This window comes from Cuculus canorus, chromosome 7 (genome assembly GCF_017976375.1).
Source record: "Cuculus canorus isolate bCucCan1 chromosome 7, bCucCan1.pri, whole genome shotgun sequence".
Taxonomy (NCBI): domain Eukaryota; kingdom Metazoa; phylum Chordata; class Aves; order Cuculiformes; family Cuculidae; genus Cuculus; species Cuculus canorus.
In genome coordinates, this window is record NC_071407.1 from 19,760,090 (window position 1) to 19,781,225 (window position 21,136).

The following is a 21,136-nucleotide window of genomic DNA, read 5'->3' on the forward strand; positions in this document are numbered from 1 at the left end:
CCTACAAATGAGAGTATTCAGAAAGATTTATAAGTTGATGTCCATTTCTTTCCCTTTTTTTTTTTTGAATGTTAATTCTTTAGGTTTCCATCCTCAAATTGAAAAATAAGCCACATAAATTTCTGTCACTTTGTCTAATTTTGTTTTAGCTTTATGATACAGCTGTGTACAGATAGCAGAACACAAGATCCAACACAAAAAAAAACCCTGAGACTGTGCATGTAACTTTTTATTTAACAGATTAAGAAAATCAACTACAATAACCTTCAAAATAGTTCTGTTCTGAGGTGTCACACAGCAGCACATGATGCTGCCAAAGTTCAAAGCAATTCTGCAGTCTGAAAGGCTGTTGAAGATCTCAAACAGTTTTGGTTTCATATCTTCTACCATCAAAAAAATGTGTTCCTTTGAGCACAGACTTGATCTTTTGGATCTCTTCACCATAAGCCTCAGTCAATAACTGGAAACTTTCCATCATGGATTTCTTCATTTTCACAAGAAACTTGCTGTTAACTTGCTCTTCACTCCTGCACACTGACATTTTCCAACCCAGGGTAAGAAAATGTCTATATTTGAACACACATCCACTGATACTGAGTGAAGTGATCAAGTCGAGGCTGGTCTCACTGTGACAGGCTGGAACACGTTCTATAACTATGGCTCTCCCCTCCCACTCTTGGTTCCTGAGCTACAGAGTTAGTCTTGTTTTTTTGTGTCAGACCTCTTAGTCCCTGGCACTGAAGTGTGTCTAGAAAAGAATTAAAACTAGCAGCTATTGAGGATGCTTAAAAACATCAGCTTTAGTTTCTGATCTCAAGGAAGCAGCAAGCCAGTTTTTTCTCCATGGGGAAGAAGAATGCAGAGAATCCAAAGGAGTTTTTTTAAGTGGATATACAGTTTTATTATGTGTTAGGGTTTATGAATACATATCACTCAATGGCTACATTTTTCAGGGTTTTTTTTTGAATTTGTGAGAGTAAGAGAACCCTTAAAAAAAATAGAAATATTCCCTAAACACACAATCCTTGTCTGTTAGGCCACCCACGCATGGACTGGGCATTCTTTTGAGTTATCGTCTTTCTCCACTACTTTATAAGTGCAGGTCTCCTTGTTGAAAATGCTTACACACTTCTCTTTATCATAGTCAGATGGTATTGCAAAGCTGTTATTAGAAAAAGAAAAACAAAAAGGCGATGAGACAAAGTAGTAAATACCTTCCATTTGAGATGGTATCTGCACTTTTAGTATGAAAAGGCTATACTGAAGAGGTTTTCAGGAGCAGAAATGGGAGCTCACATGAAGCTCCCAGCTCAAACGTTACTGAGTCTGCTGCTTAAGCAGAGTGAGAGGAGAGTTGTAGTTTACTGAGTTGATTTACACCCAAGGGATGTTCTTGTGTTTGTTTATTGCTTCAATGTAATCGCTTTTTCTCTTCAGCCACAGTATGGAACAAGGATCGCATGAGTTGGGTGTTGCTACAGGAAAAATTACAGGCAGGCCAATGTAAAAAGCAATCTTGAGCTGCTTTTCAGAGAAAATGAGGGCAATGTGTGACTTTGGGAAGATCTGGATTAAGAGCAATAGAAATTTCTTAAGCAATTACATGTTCTTTCTTGAATCAGTATACTGCCTGAAATTTTAGGGCCAAGAAGAATTAACTCTTTTTTTTTCCCTTTTTTTGTCAAGAGTCATTTATTAAACATGACCTCTGTTTGTCAGAGGAACTTCTTGCAAGCTCAGTGATGATGGTGTTGAGTCAATGCACAACTTTTTGATATGAAGGGCTTTTGTGTGAAAGTAAGTCATTTGTGTTGTACCATGGCAGCAGAGGAAAACCTCCATTGCTGCTCTGAACTCACCTGGAGCAGCAGCTAATTCCCTCTCTGGAACAGGAGCAATCATAGCAGTCCTCAGTCTTCCAGCTGGAACCGAATTCATGCAGCTCTCCTTTTGAGTCATGGCAGTCTGAAAATGTCGTGTGCAGGTAGCCTTCAGTGTTAGACCTATTGCACTAACAATGCTACTGCTTGTACAAAATGGGCAAGATCTTTGTTGTCTGTTTACATTAACATCCTTAGCTAACAAACACAGCAGTTCTCAACAGAGCAGAACTGCTGTTATTCTACATGGAGAAGGGTATCCTGACTCCCTCTGTTTCTTGTGGTTCTTAGCAGCGTGAGGTTGCCTGGAGTAGCTCATGTTTAAGTAGAAGAATTGGAGCACACAATAGAAAGACAACTAGGCACAAATCTGGTCAGAATTAAGAAAAGGCTTTGACTTCCCCCATCATTAATATCAGCTATTGTTGACTCCTCATTTAAAGCAAGACTAAATCTACCGGGAAAACTTTTCTCAATCCTCATCTGCAGGAAGAAAGCACATATTGGATATGAAGTTCCTGTCCGAAAGTCAAAGAATTGACTTGCTAAATAAGCGATGTGGAAAGCAGGATTTTATGAGAGGAGAAGACAGACTGGAGGATTTGGGGGTTCTGTGTTGTGTCTTTGCCTATAAACATTTTCTGTTTATTTGGTCACTCATTTTCCTAGCAGCAACACTAGCTTTCCCAGAAAAAGCTTTATTTGGGGGTACTTAATTTTTGCATACTGATGCACATCAGCCCTTTTTGTGTAAAATAGTTGCTTGTTCCTTTCTTAAGCAGCTCCTGCAGCTCCACTCATCCATAGATAGACTGATGGACTAGCCGGGTTCAGGAAGTGCAGTCCCAGACTCAAGCAGAGCAGCCATTCTGTTCTTACAAACTTGCCTTAGGATAGGGAAACAACTAATAAGTCAGTTAATGTGCTGAACACTTGCCCATCTCTTTCCTACTTTATAGTGACTATGCACACATAGACAGAGGCCCTTCTCCTTCCTTCTCTGTATTTCTAAGCATGCCATAGTGAAAACATGAGTTATTGCTTCATGCAGGTAAATAAACTATGCGTGTGCTACTTCCCCGGGCAAAATTCATTTGTCATTTGGCCTGTGTGATGCTCCTCAGATAAACTTTTCCTTTTTTATAGCATGTTATAAATTCCCTGTTCTCCATATCCTGTTCCCTTCCTGCCTCCATTTCCCAGTGTTTTTTCTCCACTGTTTCCACTTATTTCTAAATTGTGATAAATTGCAGTGAAAGGACAAATCAAATCGGGCAGTGCTTTGGTGGTGTCTATCAAGTTGAGGACAGCTGAATTCTTACTTTTGATCTCATCACCAGATGGTCTTGGAATCAATGGCTGAAGGAAGCATTCGGCATTGGACAGTGGCAGGCTAGCAGCAAGAACAAGAAGGCAGGCTAAGGTGGTTTTCTGAAAAGAAGACAGAATGCATATGAATACTTAAATAACTATTAAGATGTCTTGATAAATATTACCATTAGAAACAGGAAAATACATGGTGGTTTCAAATCAAAATATGATTGCCTTTTGCGGTTCGGACACTTCAACATGCAATCAGGAATACTGAGCCATTTGGAAGAAGCAAAGGCAGTACATCGTGTGGGAGGAAAACAAAAATTCTGTCTTTCCAAGCTGTTAAGCATTGCCTGATACAGGGCTGCTAGACCCAGATACTGTTTATAAAAGGAGTGGGTTCTATTCTTTTTCCCTCCCCATCCATTATTCTTGTCCTTATTTTCTCCATAGGGTTGGTCACTGACTGTCTCTGTCACTAAGCTCAGACATAGTTGCAAAATCTTCTTCACTGGAATCTGAAAAACCCACTGGATGTTTCACCCTAATATTGAAAGGTCGGGAACAAGCTGAGGAACTTCAGCTGAAGCTGAACACTCAAGCCTTGGCCCTGCTCTGAATATGAGATTAGACCAAATGACTTGCAGATGTCCTTTTCAACACAGATAATTCTATGTCCTATGACCTTTGTCAGCAGCTTTTTCTGAAAGTTCAGATTAAATTCCACAGCTAGTCCCTTATACTTCAATGTTAGTGTGAAATGTTTGAAGGGCTTTCATTTGAAATATGAAGGAGATAAGTGCAAGAACTCTGGAATGGCGTTAGCTGTGCTGAACTCAAAATATTGGTAAGAGAGCAAAGGTAGACCACAAATGAACAATGACATATACATATATATGTATGTTTGTTTGGGACAGAGTAGAACTGGTGAATTATAAAAATAAGTTATACCTGAGAGATGAGAGGAGGTAAGAATAACATTTTGTTTGGCAGAAGAGAGGTTAAAACCCACAGAACTGCAAGGGAGCTGCAAATGAGTAAAAATCAAAATAGTGTCTTTGAGTTGAACTAAATGTTTAGATGTTTACCAGTTTTCACAAAAATTAAGGCCAGTTCTGGGTTGAGGCACAACAGAGCTGCTTCATGCCAGAAAACAGACTATCTCCAAACATTACATATAAGTGTAAACAGGTTATAGTTAAAAGCCTCAGCCAGAATTCTGTTACACATTTCCTAACATATACATGATTACATATTTTCTTACCTGCCTATATCTATCTGCCTGACTTCCCACAGAATTTATACTTTTCCAAAGTTGCTTAGATCTATGAGCACCGAGCTAAATCCAACAGATCCTCTTTCAGATCTATAGTTACCACGGTCTTTTACAGTATAAGATGTAAGGACTCACCATTCTTGCAGAATTACGAGGTTTCCAGTAAAGAGATGGCCTCTAAGAAGCTCATCTTCTCTGAGAACTTATATAGAGAGGGAACTGATGATATCAGTCCTTGAGCAAACTGAACATGCATGAATAACTCCAATGAGGTTTCTGCAAAATGACCTCATGGGGTGGATATTATTAAAATAAGCAAATTACATACAGGAATGTTTAGTTCTAAAAGGCACTGAAGAAATAGGTGTGCCTTTTGTGCCACAGCAGACCTGGAATGCAGTTATGGGAGGTACTTCAAAAATAATTTCAAGCCTGGAAGGAGTATTTAGCACTTACCCTTAGAAACCTATTAGAGATATCGTGGCTGTCATTTTCAAACAAATTTGCATACTTAATTTGAACCATCTAGTTTTTAAAAGAAAGGAACTTTGAAAAACATTCAGCTTTCTTGCTCATCAGCTCAAGATGAAAGAAGGTTCTTACAGAAGGGGGAGTGATGATTGAAAGGGTTACATGGTAAAGTAGGTTTTGTGTGGAGAGTGGCTGACCTCTGTTGGCCCTTAGGGAGGGTTCTAGATAACTATTTTCTTCCTTTTTCAATTTTCTGTCATGCAGAAAACTCAGGTTTTCTGTAAAAAAAATAGGCAGCATACATTTTCTTTTTTAATCCTTGTAGCCAGGGAAGAATGGTCCCTTTTCTGCAAAGCTGAACGTGTCAGGGCAGACTACTTTCTAAGTGCTTAGAACAGTAATCTGACAGCAGTGGAGTCAAGTACAGTGCCTTTTTGCTTAGCTTTCATCTAGCTGATTCAAATATTTCTAACTATGTAGCCCTGGTAGGTGAAGCAGTCTTCCCCTCATCACCAGGTCTGCACAGTTTACAATATCTGCACTATCCATTGTGGAGAAGTGGCTGATGTACCAGAAGGCTGTGCTGCCATGCAGCAAGACCCGGACAGGCTAAATAGTTGGACAGAGAGGAACCTATGGAAGTTCAGCAAAGGCGAGTATGGAGTCCTGCACCAAGAGAGGAATAATGCCATGCACCAATATAGGTTTGGGGTTGACCAGCTGGAAAACAGCTTTGCAGAGAAGGACAACAAGTTGTTGATGAGCCAGCAATGTGCCCCCATGGCTAAGAAGGCCAATGGTATCCTGGGATGCATTAAGAAAAGCATGGCTAGAAGGCCAAGGGTGGTTCTCCTCCCTCTACTCTGCTCTAGTGAGGCTCCATCTGCAGTATTCTGTCCAGTTCTGGGCTGTCCAGGTCAAGATGGACAAAGAACTACTGTACAGAGTCCAGCAGAAGGCTACAAGGATGCTTAGGGGACTGGAGCCTCTCTCTTATGAGGAGAGGCAGGGAGACCTGGATCTGTTTAGCCTGAAGAAGAGAAGACTGAGAGGGGATCTTCTCAATGCTTATGAATACCTGAAGGGCAAGTGTCAAAAGAATGGGCTCATATTCTTCTCAACAGTGCCCAGTGAGAGGACAAGGGGTAATGGGTACAAACTGGAGCACAGGAAGTCCCACCTCAGCACCAGGAAAAACTTCTTTACTGTGAGGGTGGTGGAGCACTGGAACAGGCTGCCCAGGGAGGTTGTGGAGTCTCCCTCTGTCTTCAGATATTAAAAAAACACCTAGATGTTTCTGTGCAACCTGCTGTAGGTGAACCTGCTTTAGTAGGGTGGGGTTTGGACTAGACAGGCTCCAGAGGTCCCTTCATGACAACCATGTTGTCTTTCCAGCCAGTTTATTACTTATTAAAACCCCCTAAGAATAAGTGCTAAGTGCTCTGCCCAATTCTGTGTCCATTTTTCATTTGTGCTGTTGAACAGAATATCCTAAGGTGGTAAAAGATCCTGGGGACTTTCTTGAAGATTTACCTCATTATTTTACTTAGTCATTCTTCACCTGAGGTTTCTGGTTACGACTCACTGAGGACAACAAAGATAGAAAAAAGGCAAGGCAGATAATTTTGCATTATGCACTATCTTTCAGTGCTAGGCAATCAACAGAGAGAAATACAACATGACTTCAGAGCACTGATGCCTAAGAAACTGCCTAAACCTATGAAAAACATTACTGTCTGAATAACTAAAGCTAGAGGGATGTACTAGAATGAAAGCAGCCAAGGAACCTTGTTTCTTAACCAGCCTTTTAGCACTGCTCTTATTTTTGAGAAGGTTCATCTTTCTGCAGGAGAGAATAAGTGCGAGACTTCCTATAGATTATAAGTTAATGCATAGCCATCAAAACCCGTAGACTCTGACCACCACTGCCATCGAGAGGGGCAAAGCAAGAGGAAGCATAAGGCACATACACTCACAGAACATAAGTAAACACAGTTTTGCAAATAAATTCGTCTTGACCTTAGAACAACAATGCTATTGGTTTTGCAGTTGTTAAACAGTCTGCCACCTTTGCATGTGAGAAAGGACAACCACTTTAAGGAAAAGGACAAGTAAACAGTACTAAATAACAGAGTGCACTGTTGACACAGAAACATATTGTACATGTGGTTGAAGGAAATTTTATCTTGATGGGAACATTTTTGTTGACTCTGAGGTTCATTTATCCACCAACCTTAAAGCCTATGCCCTCGTATCTCTCCTGACATAGGAGTAAGCAAATAATTGTATTAATTTTACAGGCCAGAGGTACAGATTATGAGTAACTTGTGCTATGTAACATGTGGCAGAGCAGAAACCCGAATTGAGGTCTTAATTCCAGCTGGGGGGCTCAAGCTGTAGACAACAATGTCATTCCTCCCCTGGTCTGAACAGATGTGTCTCCTTCCGTAAGTAGGAGAGTCCCCATCCCTGGGCAAAATTTCAGCTTTAATTCAATGCAACTTCAGTGGAATGAGAAACACTCCCATTTTTTTCCTAGTTTAGTTCTGTGGGAAAGCAAAGATCCCTCTTCCTAAGACATAAATGCATTTTCTGTCAGGTCATGATCGCAAGGTGAAGAATCAATGCTAAGCAAGGGACATAAAGTCAGACAAGAAGGTCTAAAGAACCAGCTGCAAATGCCAAGCTGTGTTTGCAAGGAGGAAACTTCCACCGCTGCAGTGTGGGTAGCACTGAGGGAAATAGCCACAGATACCTGTGCAGCAAGGACAAGACCAGAAGCAGTAGAACAAAATGGATAGGAGTGACAGAGTTAGCCAAAAAGATAACTCGTATTTATGGGAAATGCAAATTTCCTACACTTCTCATTTTTAGCTCAAGCCGCTAAAAGGCTTAGAAATCTTCAGGAAACAGAAAATGACAGAAAATTTTATCCCCAAAATGAAAAAATACAGTGATCCTAAACACAGCTTGTTGTTCTGACCCTGCAGCTGATTAAATAAATGAAGACCAAAAGTCTATGAAAAAGTGAAGACTTTTTGGTGGAGGTGTGACTTGAGGAATTAGCTGTGGGAGAGGTGGCTGGTGGAAGTATTGCTGTAGTTCTTGCCACCACTGTCTCTGGCTTTTTGGAACTTTCATGGTGCAATAGTGGACTCAGCTCTGGCTGCACTGGCATTGGAGGCACCCTTTTGGTCCTCCAGGTGGTACCAAATTTATGCTTCTTTAACACAACCTGCACATGCATGCACAAAATGAAAGAAGGTTTAGCTTCAGGTTTGTACTGTCAGTTGCTTAATCCAGTGACCTCTGGTCTTTTTTTTGGTAAAGCTCGGTTAATTCTGTGTAAACCTCACCGACACTGTATTGCAGCTCTATTTACAGAGCATGAGCTTGTTTTCATTTTTCCGAACTTGTTAGTCACTGATGTCATGAAGATAGAACACAGTGATTGGATATTATTGCTGCACAGACTCGAAAGAAACTAGGACGGGGAGGGCAGCCACAGTGAAATCCATGTGATATCTTATCTGTTGGGATCATTTTTTTTTTCTTCTCTACTCTTTTCCATTGTAATGTATAAAATCCTGCTTCCTCCTATTTTTTGTCCTACACCCTTCCTGTCTGTTCCTGATGTGCAGCAACTAGAACACAACATCAAGAGGGCTGTTGTGGCTCTTTCCTCTGGCGGGTTTCACCAGGGTTGTGCTTGGACTGTTTAGCTCATAATAACAGTATGCAGTGCACAGTGGTGTCAAGAGGAAAGCCCGGGAAACACAGCTGTAAAAAAACCATAATATCTGGAACTACTTCTTGAAAGCATTTTAACAGTTACTGAGAGCATAATTGTGCCTGGAGGATTGCTTTACCCCCCTTGAGAAAGCAAACAGGAATCAGAGCATCTGAAACGGTAGAACATTTAAGAGACTTTATGTATTTTTTTTTCATAAGTGACAGCTGGCATTTTATTTTTGCTATTCTATCAAATGTGAAATAGCTTGCAGCTTGAATGGGTATATAGTATCGCCATGGCTCTGCAGTCATGTGAATATCAATAGATTGAGTGCTATGAAATCTTCAGAATCTGAAATCTGGACTTATCAGAATAACAACGTATTGTTTCTAAGGAGCTTTTATGTAGTCTGTCTGCTGTTTCCTGAAGGAGAGAATATAAAAATGGCAAAAATTTATTCTTTTATGTTTTACCAAGCAAATGAAACACAAAAATTCTTCAGGTATGGAGAGGTTGTTTTGGGATTTTTGAAGATGTTACTGAAATTCAACTAGTGATCAACTAGTTTGCTTGCTGTGAAGGATGGAAAACTGAACTGGTACCTCTCTATGTTTCTGTCCTACATGTTTCTCTCATATTTGATGGTGTCCAACTAATGTAAAGGATTAAAACCAGAGGGTAAGTGATCACAGAATCACAGAATCACAAGGTTGGAAAGGACCCATTGGATCATCGAGTCCAACCATTCCCAACACTCCCTAAACCATGTCCCCAAGCACTTCATCCACCCGTTCCTTAAACACCTCCAGGGAAGGTGACTCGACCACCTCCCTGGGCAGCCTGTTCCAGTACCCAATGACTCTTACTGTGAAGAATTTTTTTCTGATATCCAACCTGAACCTCCCCTGACGGAGCTTCAGGCCATTCCCTCTTGTCCTGTCCTCTGTCACTTGGGAGAAGAGGCCAGCTCCCTCCTCTCCACAACCTCCTTTCAGGTAGTTGTAGAGAGCAATAAGGTCTCCCCTCAGCCTCCTCTTCTCCAGGCTAAACAACCCCAGCTCTCTCAGCCGCTCCTCATAAGACTTGTTCTCCAGCTCCTTCACGAGCTTTGTTGCTCTTCTCTGGACACGCTCCAGAGCCTCAACATCCTTCTTGTGGTGAGGGGTCCAGAACTGAACACAGTATTCAAGGTGCGGTCTCACCAGTGCCGAGTACAGAGGCAGAATTACCTCCCTGGACCTGCTGGTGACCCCATTTCTGATACAAGCCAAGATGCCATTGGCATTATTGGCCACCTGGGCACACTGGTGGCTCATGTTCAGTCAGCTGTCAACCAGCACCCCCAGGTCCTTCTCTTCCGTGCAGCTCTCCAGCCACTCTTCCCCCAGTCTGTAGCACTGCATAGGGTTGTTGTGCCCCAAGTGCAGGACCCGGCCTTTGGCCTTGTTAAACCTCATCCCATTGGTCTCGGCCCAGCAGTCCAGCCTGTTTAGATCCCTTTGCAGAGCCTCCCTACCCTCCAGCAGATCGACACTTCCTCCCAGCTTAGTGTCATCTGCAAACTTGTAGCATCCTGCTTTCCTGCAGCTGGATTATCTCATGAATGCAAAGGAAAAAAGAAAAAACATTACCTGCAGCAATGCTGTTAAGCATGTTCCCTCTCAGTGTACAGGCTTATCGGTTTATTGCAAAAGACAGACAAGATTCCTGAGCTTCATTGCTGAAATAGTCTTATTTAGGGGGAAAAAAGTAGTTTCAGTAATGCCAGCTAGTTTGACAACAGAAAACCCAATCCAATTGCATGTTAAAGCTAGAAGAGCTCTCTTTTAGAACATTTGGAAGGAATTTCTGGGTCTCAGTGAAGCCTCTAGGCTTTCTGTTCTCCGGAGCCTCTAGGTCAGTTCTCTCTACATTTCCTTGGCCAGATAAACTCACTGGAATTCATTTTCTCGTTTCTTCAGTGTCAGATCTTTTTTGTGCTGGGTTGTTCAGATTCTGCTTCAAACACATGTGGAGGAGGAGGTGCCCTTGCAGTGCAAGATGGGCTTCCTCACCCACAAATATATTCCCCCTCTTCCAGATAACTTCTGGAAGGATATGCTAACCACATTTGTGAAGTGTGCTGTTTTTTCCCAGTCCCATAGCCTTAAAGAAAATATTAAGCATGAGATCCAAAGCCTCTTTTTTATTTCAGTCACTCATGCTTTTGCTGGTGCTGTCAGCAAATTGGAAATCTTCTTGAGAAAGTTGTCTTCATCTACCGGAAAACTGGCACCTCTTGGGACTCTAAAAGGTAGTAGGGTTCCGAATATAAATAAGAGAGATAATAAACTAATTTCCATAAGTTTTAGAGGAAAAATGTAGCCTTTATTTGTAAGACTGTGGTACAGAAAAATTTGGAATACTGAAATAATTTCAGTATCAAATAACACAGTTCTAGACTACAACAAACTGGTTGCTGATCTTGCTGTGTGCAGTTCTAAGTGGTTGAAATTTAAAAATAATCCATAAGAAACCTCCAAGTCACTTTTGTTAGCCATGAAAATGTTTATTTTTAAAATTAGGATTTGAAAAGAAAAAAGAAAATTGATTTTTCTCAAGAAGCAGTTCTGGGAGCTATTTAGGTAGGAAGTCTTTGGATCTCTGTGCTCAAAATATTATTTCCCCTAAGAAGCCACAGCTGTTTGTTCTGAGTACATTCCTTCAGGTGCTAGCAGGAAAGGGGGAAAGTTACTCAGTTTCAGAACTCTTTGTTTCCTTCAGAATACAAAATCTCTTTCAGTAAAAACTTAACCTTAAAACATTAAGCAATGTGAGAACATTCATTTTCACATATTTCTGTTTAGACGAGTTACATGATTAAATCAGTGAGTGAAAGGCAGATTTTAAAAAAGCATATGCAAATATTTGTTCTAGAAAAAGCTGAATGGACTCCAATCCTGGCCCTTCATATTTTACAGCCTTGCAGGAAGCAATTGTACAGAAACAGTTCTTGACTGATATCGAGCCTTCAATGCAGAGAACTTTAAAAGGATAAGTACATAATACTAGTGCTTGCATAATGTTTAGATTTTTTTTCTCCCAACAGGAGATATCTTGAGCAAAGCCATAAGAAAGTTTAAAAACATATTCACAGGCAAATTACTGAGAACAAAGCCAGAGAAAACATACTATGTTAAATACTTCTGGTTTTAGTGATGGCTTACAGGGCTGAAGACTGGTCATCTTGAGAAGCAGGTACCCCTGCTGAACTAATATAGGCTGGCAACTGATTTTTGGGCCAAGTGAGGATCCCTACCCTAAAAATGTTGAGTTATGTGTAACTGCATACTTTTGCAAGATGATAGACACATGATTATGAAGCATCACTTAACAGTCCATTTGTCCTGGAAGGAGTTTTGTGTTTTGTTCAAACCAGTTTTTTACAACAGTTCATTGCAGACTCTCGTGGTGGTTTAATACTCAATTCTGGAGCAAAGAGGCCATGTAGAAGCAGCATTTTACAGGGTTTTGTTGTCTGGTCTCCTATAGGTGGCCAGATTTATGATATTATTAATTTCCAAGTGGGAGATTAGGTTTTGAAGCCCTTCACTGGCTGGACTTTGCTCCCCAGGGAATTTTGAGTATTTTCATACTGAAGAGACAGAAGGCATCTCCCTTTTATTAGCACATCAAGCTCTGCTGCCATGAGGAAGCATTCCTCCAGGGGCTGATCTAGGTCTCTTTTTCAGTGTAGGCAAGAACCACTAACGCAGTGCAGCATGTGCGGACTTTCAGGACTGGGATTTGGAGGAGGACACTTGACAGCAGGTCGAAGTGGGTGATGGAGAGGAACAGCTACTGCTATTAAGTGATGACCTCAATGAAAAGAAGAAAAAGAAAAAAATAAAAGAGGGAGAGAGAAAAATAACGATCTTCCATCCTCACTGTTTTTTTTCAGCGGTCACAGGTGATAGCAACACAGATCTTACCAAAACTTCTGCAGAAATTCAAGTGTGCACTGTATGCCCTGAGTAGGAGTCATTGTACACCATGTCCTAAACAGTGATTCCTTCCAAATAACAATGGATTTTAACAACTAGTGATCTAATATGTCTGCTCTAACTCTTGGCTAGAACAGAACCTGCAACGCATGAGAGCGGCTTGTGCCAGGGCACTTGTGCACAGCATGTACTGAGGCAAATATGTTCCTTTCTCAAAGAAGGTGACATTGCCCAGGGTTATTTGCATAAAAAGAACAATAATCATGGAGCATTTCTGGATGTTTCATCTGGATTTATTGTATTCAAAAAAGCCCAGGAACAGCAATGCAAGTAATGACAGAAATGAGACATTATGTCTGATTGCATCTTGTATACTGAATTAGAACAATTAGAAGATTAAAAGTGAGCTGCTGAAGTATTCTCTCTTACAAGATTTCCCATGACTTTTAGCTTCTCTGTGATGGCACATTCCTGTAGGAAGGGGAGGAATTCCACAGGGCAGAGTGGTTCAGAGAAGGTAGGATTTTAGCCCACACGAGAATAGACAAAGCATTCCTTTGAGGGGTCACTCTTCTGCACCACATCATAGTCACAGTTTTCCTTGTTGAAAATCACTTTACAGTTCTCTTTGTCATAATTAACAGGCGTATGAAAGCTGTCATTGGAAAAGAGAAAGCAAATAGACCGAGAGTGAGAAAAGTTCAGTACTTCAGTGGTTCAGTCACTATAGGTTGAATCAGTGCTGAGCAAAACACCCCTGAAACCATGGTTCAAACCAGTCCAGCCAGCTTGAGTGCCACACAGCTACAGCTTCCGTGGCTTCAAATGATGCCTTGCTGCACTGCACTGTGTAAATGCCTCAGTATGCTCAGCACTAGAATGAGAAATTCTAGCACAGCACTCTGTAGTGTGACATACGCATGGTCTTAGCATTTTTTCTCTCTTTTCCACTAATTATTCATTATTGCCAGTTTGCTTAAAATGTGGTAACCATTTCCTGACAGTTTGTCACTTGAGCAAAGGCAAAGATCATAATCAAGCCATTTTGGCTCTTTGAGAATGTTGGAAAAGAAGATGGTAGATAATTCAGAGCAGACACTTGTCACTCTAGGGTCAGCATGTTCACTAGAGAAAAACATCTGGCAGAGGCTGCCCAGGGAGGTGGTCGAGTCGCCTTCCCTGGAGGTGTTTAAGGAACGGGTGGATGAAGTGCTTAGGGACATGGTTTAAGGGAGTGTTAGGAGTAGCTGGACTCAATGATCCAGTGGGTCCTTTCCAACCTGGTGATTCTATGATCTCTGAAAAGGGATTCACATCATCATAAGCCCTTTAGGGTAACTTCATTTAAGTCCTCATGGAATAAATTCCTTTCTATCCCCAGTTTCCCTGCTACAAAAAGATTTAATTACAGTGTAACAAGTTGCTCAAAATTAAAGGCAAGTGCTAGTTGGATGAATTTGTCTGGAAGGGCCTGTGTACACTCCCTGTCAGCAGAAAGTGATCTAAGGTAAACACAGCCAAGGATCCAAGTGATCAAAACCTATACGTGGCTTGCCCTGGCTCTGTGACATGGGTAAAGGAAAGGCTCTCTGTTGCCCTTAGAAATTCATTTATTCCAAAGGAAATCTGTGGCCAATGATGTTATGAAGAAATTCAAACTTACAGGGAGCAACAACGTATTGCATCTCGTCTGCAGGAGCATCTGTAGCAGTTTTCTGTCCTTGCAATGTCTCCGAAAGGGTATAGCTTTCCATCCAGGATGCAGCCTGAATAAGACAGCAGCAAAACAAAACATGTTGTCTAGGCCTCTACATAAAGGCTGAAAAGTCTAAAAATTATGTCAAGTGTTGTAAAAATATTTTTCTTGGTAATAATAAAGCAGAAGTTGTTTCATTCTCTAGGTTATTACCCAGATTACTTTGAGAGCCTGAACTCATTTCTTTACTTGTTAGAGACAGTTTAAGTGTTACAGATCTGGGGTGAAAGTGAGCAACCAAACAGCCAGCTCTGCCACCTGGCACCACACTTATTTAGAACTAAACTCTCGACTCCAGCATCAGCTCCATGTGCTGAAATAACAGCAATAGTATTGCACTAATAGAAACAATATTGTGAAAGGGAAAAATTTTGTTTTCCCTGCTTTTGGAAACTTGTTTCTGGAACCTCTTATTCACGTCTTTCTGACATCCCCCTTGTATTTTGATCCCTTCCTGGCAGTTCTACATAAACCTAAGTTACCACAGAGCAAGTGAGAGAACCTTCCCTTTTCTTACCTTCGTGACCCTCCCCTGGCTTATTCAGTTTACTAAAGCAGCTCGCATCACCCAGTGTCACTATGACGCCCATTGCGAAAAGGAAAGCCAAAAAGCTCTTCTGTAAAAGAGACACAGACACCATGGCATGAATTTGATTCCACTTTGATTATCTTTGTTTTTATAAGCTAAGTAACCGTACCTGAACCAAAAGTTAGAAATAACCTTGTCTACATGAAATGCTGGAAAAGGGCGCTCCAGGTATTTAACTACATTGATGACTCTTTCCTTCAGGTGGGAAGACACAAAATGATATGACATAAATTTGTCAGCATTATCACTCCTTGTCAAAGTCCAATCTCTAAAACTCACAAAAAGCTTCAATAGCCCTATACATTTGAAAGCTCTGTCAGACATTTATTAGTGCTTTATTTATTGCCTTTGAGTCAGATTTGGCTATTTGTCCAGAAAATCACTGTCTGTATAGCATCCTATTGCTTCATGTTTGGGTACAGCAATTTCTCCAAATTTGGCAGTGGAGTGGAGATCTCGCACCTGGTTATATTCCAGTATTTTTTTTTAAATAGGTGGCTGGGTAGAGAAGAGAGACACAAATTAGTATCTCAGGGCAAAATTCCAGTGCTGTGTACTCTGCTTAGCAGCATGTGACTCATCTTTTCAAACCATGTACACAGAGGTCTGGACATGTCACAGTACATTATTCCTTTTGCTTAGTGGTGGCAAAAGCTAAATATCTGTAAGAGCTCTTCAGAGATGTCTGCTGGGACCTGCTGAACAACCAGGACTTTTTTGAAAAGGCTTGTGATAACTTTGTAAATCCCTCTAACTTTGAGGTAGAGGGACTCGAGAAGCATGAGGGAGCTATAGGCTTTTCTTGATGGAATGCACTAAGCTAGATAACTTAAGGGAAAAGTTCAGGAATGGCCAGAGTCTGAGAAGCAGTAGAAGTTATTTAAATTTTCTTGATAGCACGTGCGGACTAACATGAAACTATTGTAAAATGAGTAGATATCTCAAAGTTACTGTTCTGAATTTCAGAGGCTGTTGTTACTTGAAATTGAGGTTTAATGTAACAGTGAGAAACTTTGGTGTTAGGCAACTCTGCTGTCCACCTTGGGTTACTTGAATCACAAATGCTGAAAGGCACTGAAAGGTCCTGAAGATGTAGATGGTGATCCCAGAGGAATCTTCTCTGTCTACTGTGGAAAAAAACTTGTTATTTTCATCTTTGATTACCTGCTACTTTCTTACAGGGCTGAAGGACATTCATGGTGTAGCAAAAGGGAGGAGGATGGTCAATGCAGTGATCTGTGAAGGGTGTAATGCTTAATTTCCACTGTGGTTCTGTGAGTTTGAGTACCTGAGGCTTTGGGGTAGAATAAATCTAGTTGCCATGCTGACCACCACAGCCAGAATGAGAGAAGTTAAGAAGAAAGACTGCAACTCTTAAACTGTGCTATTCTGTGGTGCCTGGCCAGAGGAAAATTGTCTAAGCAACTCCTATTCCATGAAGTTGAAGGATGAAACGTTACATCTGGTCTCTGCTGAGTATCTGTGTGCATTCGGCATGGATCCATGTGGCTATCTATGCTGTGCAGTTTTGCAGGACTTTATGAGCTCAGGTAATCATGGCTTTCTGCAGACGATCTCAACTTCTTTGGGATACCGCTTGCTGTATTTTAGTTATCCATCCAGAGTTTGGTGATGGCTTTCTTCCAGACTGGTTCAGGTGTCTGCAACAACACAGGCCAGTTCTACTAAGGGTCTCACTGCTGTCACTCATGTCTTTATAGAAAAGACTAAAATCCTTCTTTTGCTGTGCTGTGCTGCTTTCTGTAAATGATTTATCCTTTGTTTGCTCCAATATTTGTCCTTATTTTGTTGTTCATAGAAATGCCAGTCAGATGAACTTGGGCATACTCCTCTCTGCTAAAGACCTTCCACTGAATCTAAGCAGAAACAGAAGGGCAGGGCTGTGGCATCCAGTCACTGTCTGAACTGGTTTTATGCTGGAACAGCCAAAGGCGATGTCAGCTAATCAACAGATAGTTAGCAGTAGGCCTGCATGTAAGCAGGCTGAACACAGAGGGCATCAAACAGGTAAGAAAGCACTGGTTGAAAGAATATTAGCCCTCAGTAAAACCTGGGCAGAGAAAGAAGTAGATGTTGATTTCTCCCTTTATTTATGAATCCACATATATTACAGAAACTACTGCCTCTTCTGTAAAACTTATGCCATTTCTGAAATTCTTATCAAAGGTAGTAATCAATGTCTGTGCCTTTGGGGATTATGTGGGCATAAATTAGAGGAAAACTGGGTCATAGGACTTCGTCTATCTATTTAACATTATCTAACTGTTGATTCAGATTCTGATAACGCGTTTGGAGGCTTGAAACGCTGAAACAGGACACCACTTAGATCAAAAGAGAAATGCAGGCAAAATACATTATGTATTACACTTTTCATTGTAAAGGGACTATATTTTAAATTGGGTTTCACATCTATAGGTTTCAAAAGCATGCTCCTAAATGTTTACAAAATTCTATATATTTTCACAAACATTTCTCAGAAAAAGATAACTGCAAGTGAAAGACCAAGAGATATAAGTACAGTTTCTTGCAAAGAATTACAAAACAAAGAAAAAAATTTGCAGTAGTTTTCACAGAAATGTCTTACTTTCTTTGCATCTTGCATTTTTTTAGTAGAATATATCCACATTTAAAAATGCGTAGTAGGTGATTCTCTTAAACACCTTTCTTTTTCAGTCTTAAAGCAAACAGCTATCTATAGCGTCATTAAAAAAAAAAAAATCTAAACCTTTGACTTACCATGGTGAAATGTTTGGCTCCCAAAAAGCTCCAAGCCTCTGGAAGAACTCTGCAACTGCTTTATGCGGAAACTGAGAGCAACTATTTATAGTGCTTTCTTGTTGAGCAAGTCAGGTCTAGAACAGAAAAAAAATAGCTTACTCAACTCAAATGCAGTTATGTTGAAATTTCTGAAGAAACCACTGAAATTTCGCCACCTGGCATTGAGAAAATATTTGATTCTGTAGAGCACTGCCCTGGGTAAAAGGTTCAGCCCAGAACTTTACATTTCTTTTAAGGATTATGATTAGCAGAAATACTTTTCTGATGAAATGCGATAGCTAAGCTGTAGGCAGTATTATACAGTTAGGGGAGATTTAGCTGTGAAAGGGAAGTGTACTGACCATTTCTGCTATGAGTAGCTGGAATATGCTTAGAGTAGGGAACTGGCTCAGGGAGCTTTTGCTAGATCCGTGACCATTCATGTTCAAGGCTGTGGTGGGCACTGTAAGATGACTGAAGATACTTAACTACTATCAGTATTAAAACCAGGTGGTGGAGTCACTGTCTCTGGAGGTATTTAAAAGACCTTTAGATGTGGCACTTAGGAACATGGTTTATTTGTGGAGCTGGCAGTGCTAGTGCTAGGTAGGAACCAATTTTAAAGGTCTTTACCAACCTAAATGATTCTATGATTCTAAATAATTTGGGGCTTTTTTTTTAGAGTAAATTAAACACAGAATTATAAATACTTCGGAATGGTGGAACAGTGGCAAGAAAAGTTGTCATTCTTTTCCTCCTATGCACTATGTATTTCTGATTACTACAAATAATTACTTTGGAGTTTCAATTCAACCCAATGAATTCAGCTGGAATTAAAAAAAAAATATTAAATACATCACATTACATGACTCCATAACCTTCTCGGAGGAAATGCTGAAGTTGAACTCTGTGCAGGTTTTATAATCCTTCAGTAAGAAACACATAATTCATGAAAAGTTACTAAGCATTCAATTTTACAGCCTATATACCTGACTCTTTTGTTCTTATATAATCTCTACATTTTTAGACCTCTCATATCATGAAAATAATGTTTATGTCATTGAGAAATTAAATAGATTTTCTTTCTCATCCTTTGCTTCCAGCATACTAGATGATAGTGCTATACAATAAAAATCTTCCTCTTGTCTGTGCTTACAGTGTCAAGTCAGCTTATAACTTCTTTCAGTTGAGTAAAGTGTTTCGTGTCTTCAGCTGTGTAGCACAGATTTCCTTTCATTCCTGTAACCCATTTCTGAACAGTTTTCAATCTGACAATATCTCATTTCAAATCTGAGCAATGAACAAGTTATGAAAGCCCCAAAGTGTTGTGGAAATGACCCCAGACACTAGGAAGGAAATAATGCCTTTCCTGTATATAAATCCAGGGACGACATATGCTGTTTTAAGCACTATATTGCTCTAGATACAAAACATTTGCTTTCCATCCCTAAATTCTTCTCAAGGGAACTGTTGTTAATATAGATTTTGTGTTTCACAGGGTTTTAAAAAATTTCTATTCCTACAAAATTAAAAAAAAAAGAGAAAGCATGGATTCAGTAAGCACAGTTTATTTCACCATCAAGATCACCAGTCTTAGTGATTGTTTATCACATCAGGTATTGTTTGCAAACTCTATCAGCAATTATTTCATATCTTCCCCCAAATCACTTGATATAAGGGTTTCATACAAGTGCAGAGAAACTATAGACAATCTGCACCAACCAATGGCTTGCACCAGTTTTCACCTTCCTTTCACCTACCATGTCCAGGCTTTGCTATCCCCATGTCATACTGGGCTTGACAAGAAATTTTTGATAGAGAGCTCAAAGCAAGACTATTTTTGCTTTCAAATAATCTGCTTGAAACAGAATACCTTATTCTGCCAATGAATTGTTGAGAAGAGTGCTGGAGCCCTGCCAGCTGTCTGCTGGTAGGCTGACATTCTGCTGAGTGCCTTGGAACCTCCTGCCTCAGGATATGCAGATCATGCTTTAAAAGTAGGATTCTCTTTAGGATTCTCTTCCTAAAGTGTCAGATCTAGCTATAGTTCCAGCCACTTTTTTAATACACTTTTTTAAAGAGTGATTTCTTTCATAGCACTGCACTTACTTGCTTTTCACTAGTTGTCATATAGCATGAGGAGAGACAAAACTGCCTGACAAGACCTCCTGTGAAAAGTGTATCATCCATGAGATCAGCTCAGCTATTTCTGATAATTTTCAGTATTCCTATGAAGTTGATAGCTGAGTTATGAAAACTCGGCATTGAAGGTCTGCCTTTTCTGAATGCAAGACTACCGAAAGCGGGGACCGTTTTTAAGGCTTTGTTGGTAAGACAGCTGCGAAGGATTTCCTACTTAGACCTTTCCTAGTTTCCCAACTGAATGCCGCTAAACATGTCCGGTGTCTTTCAGCTTCTCAGGAAAAAATTTCTCTGAAGTGTTGACATCTGGAGAAATCTCTGAAAAGCCTATCCTGTCCAGCTATTATGGTATTATTTTTGAAGTTGTTGGAAGTACTGTTCTAAAAAGCAGGATGATTTGCAGCAATGGAAAGGAAGGTAATACCATTTACGCTTGTCCTGTCCCCGCAATCCTGCTTCATCACCAGCTATTGCAGCTCAAGTTTATCTATTGTTACCAGGCCGTTTGTTGGGCATGTTTTTTATAGCTGGGGAGAGAAAGAAAACTTCGTTCCTCTGGTTTCACTCCCAGGCTATTTAAATACTTCCAGTTAAATTGATGTAAAACCTAGCACATATACTTCCTCTATTTTAAATGTAGTAAACTTTATGTCAATTTACACTTAGTAATAGTTTAACTAGGAGTTTGGTGATAGTAGTGTAAGTAAATTCCCTCTCAGCTACAGGTAAACTTCTAGAGAGTTTAATTTTAAGTGCAACTAAATGTTTTTGGACTGGCTTAAATAAACTAATTTGGATTCATTACTGTTAAGGAACTCTGGAGTATAAGCAAGAGTTTGGAATTATGTTCTTGAAGAGAAACACCTTATTATAATCTGCTAGACTAGATTTACCACTGTTGTGGTCAGAAGAGGCCACTTCTGTGTTTCAGGATTAACATATATTCCAAAGCAGCAGTTCAGCAGCAGAAATTAAAGTCACGATCCTTTAAAGTTTTAGAGGCAATGTTGCTCTTATGGGAATAAATTCTCTGAGCAAGAATAAGTATACACAGTGTTGTCCAAAAAGTCCAATTCCAGTCAATCGCACACACCAAGTTGAGATATTGATTTTATAAGGGAGTTGTGAAAGTCTGGGTGCTTGGTGCCTTTTCACAAATAGAGCACACCTGACAGGAGTCTCTGTGCTCAATTTAGTACAAAAGTTTATCATAC

General features: G+C 40.2%; 2 protein-coding genes across 3 annotated transcripts; both read right to left on the reverse strand.

The window, feature by feature from the left end:
- Nucleotides 1–221: 221 nt before the first annotated feature.
- LOC104067973 (beta-microseminoprotein) lies at nucleotides 222–4,742 on the reverse strand. Its single transcript, XM_054071785.1, has 4 exons — nucleotides 4,606–4,742; nucleotides 3,203–3,311; nucleotides 1,860–1,965; nucleotides 222–1,162 (listed from the first exon to the last, which is right to left on the reverse strand). Exons 1-4 carry the CDS (start codon nucleotides 4,606–4,608, stop codon nucleotides 1,033–1,035), a joined length of 348 nt encoding a protein of 115 aa, XP_053927760.1. The 5' UTR covers nucleotides 4,609–4,742; the 3' UTR covers nucleotides 222–1,032.
- A 7,940-nt stretch (nucleotides 4,743–12,682) lies between these two features.
- LOC104067892 (beta-microseminoprotein) lies at nucleotides 12,683–17,875 on the reverse strand. Of its 2 annotated transcripts, XM_054071801.1 has the most exons (4): nucleotides 17,760–17,875; nucleotides 14,931–15,030; nucleotides 14,321–14,423; nucleotides 12,911–13,312 (listed from the first exon to the last, which is right to left on the reverse strand). In XM_054071801.1, exons 1-4 carry the CDS (start codon nucleotides 17,760–17,762, stop codon nucleotides 13,183–13,185), a joined length of 336 nt encoding a protein of 111 aa, XP_053927776.1. In that variant the 5' UTR covers nucleotides 17,763–17,875; the 3' UTR covers nucleotides 12,911–13,182. The 2 variants fall into 2 exon arrangements, with proteins under 2 accessions (XP_009568989.2, XP_053927776.1); XM_009570694.2 differs by lacking the exon at nucleotides 17,760–17,875 and having other exon boundaries at nucleotides 12,683–13,312; nucleotides 14,931–15,069.
- Nucleotides 17,876–21,136: the final 3,261 nt, after the last annotated feature.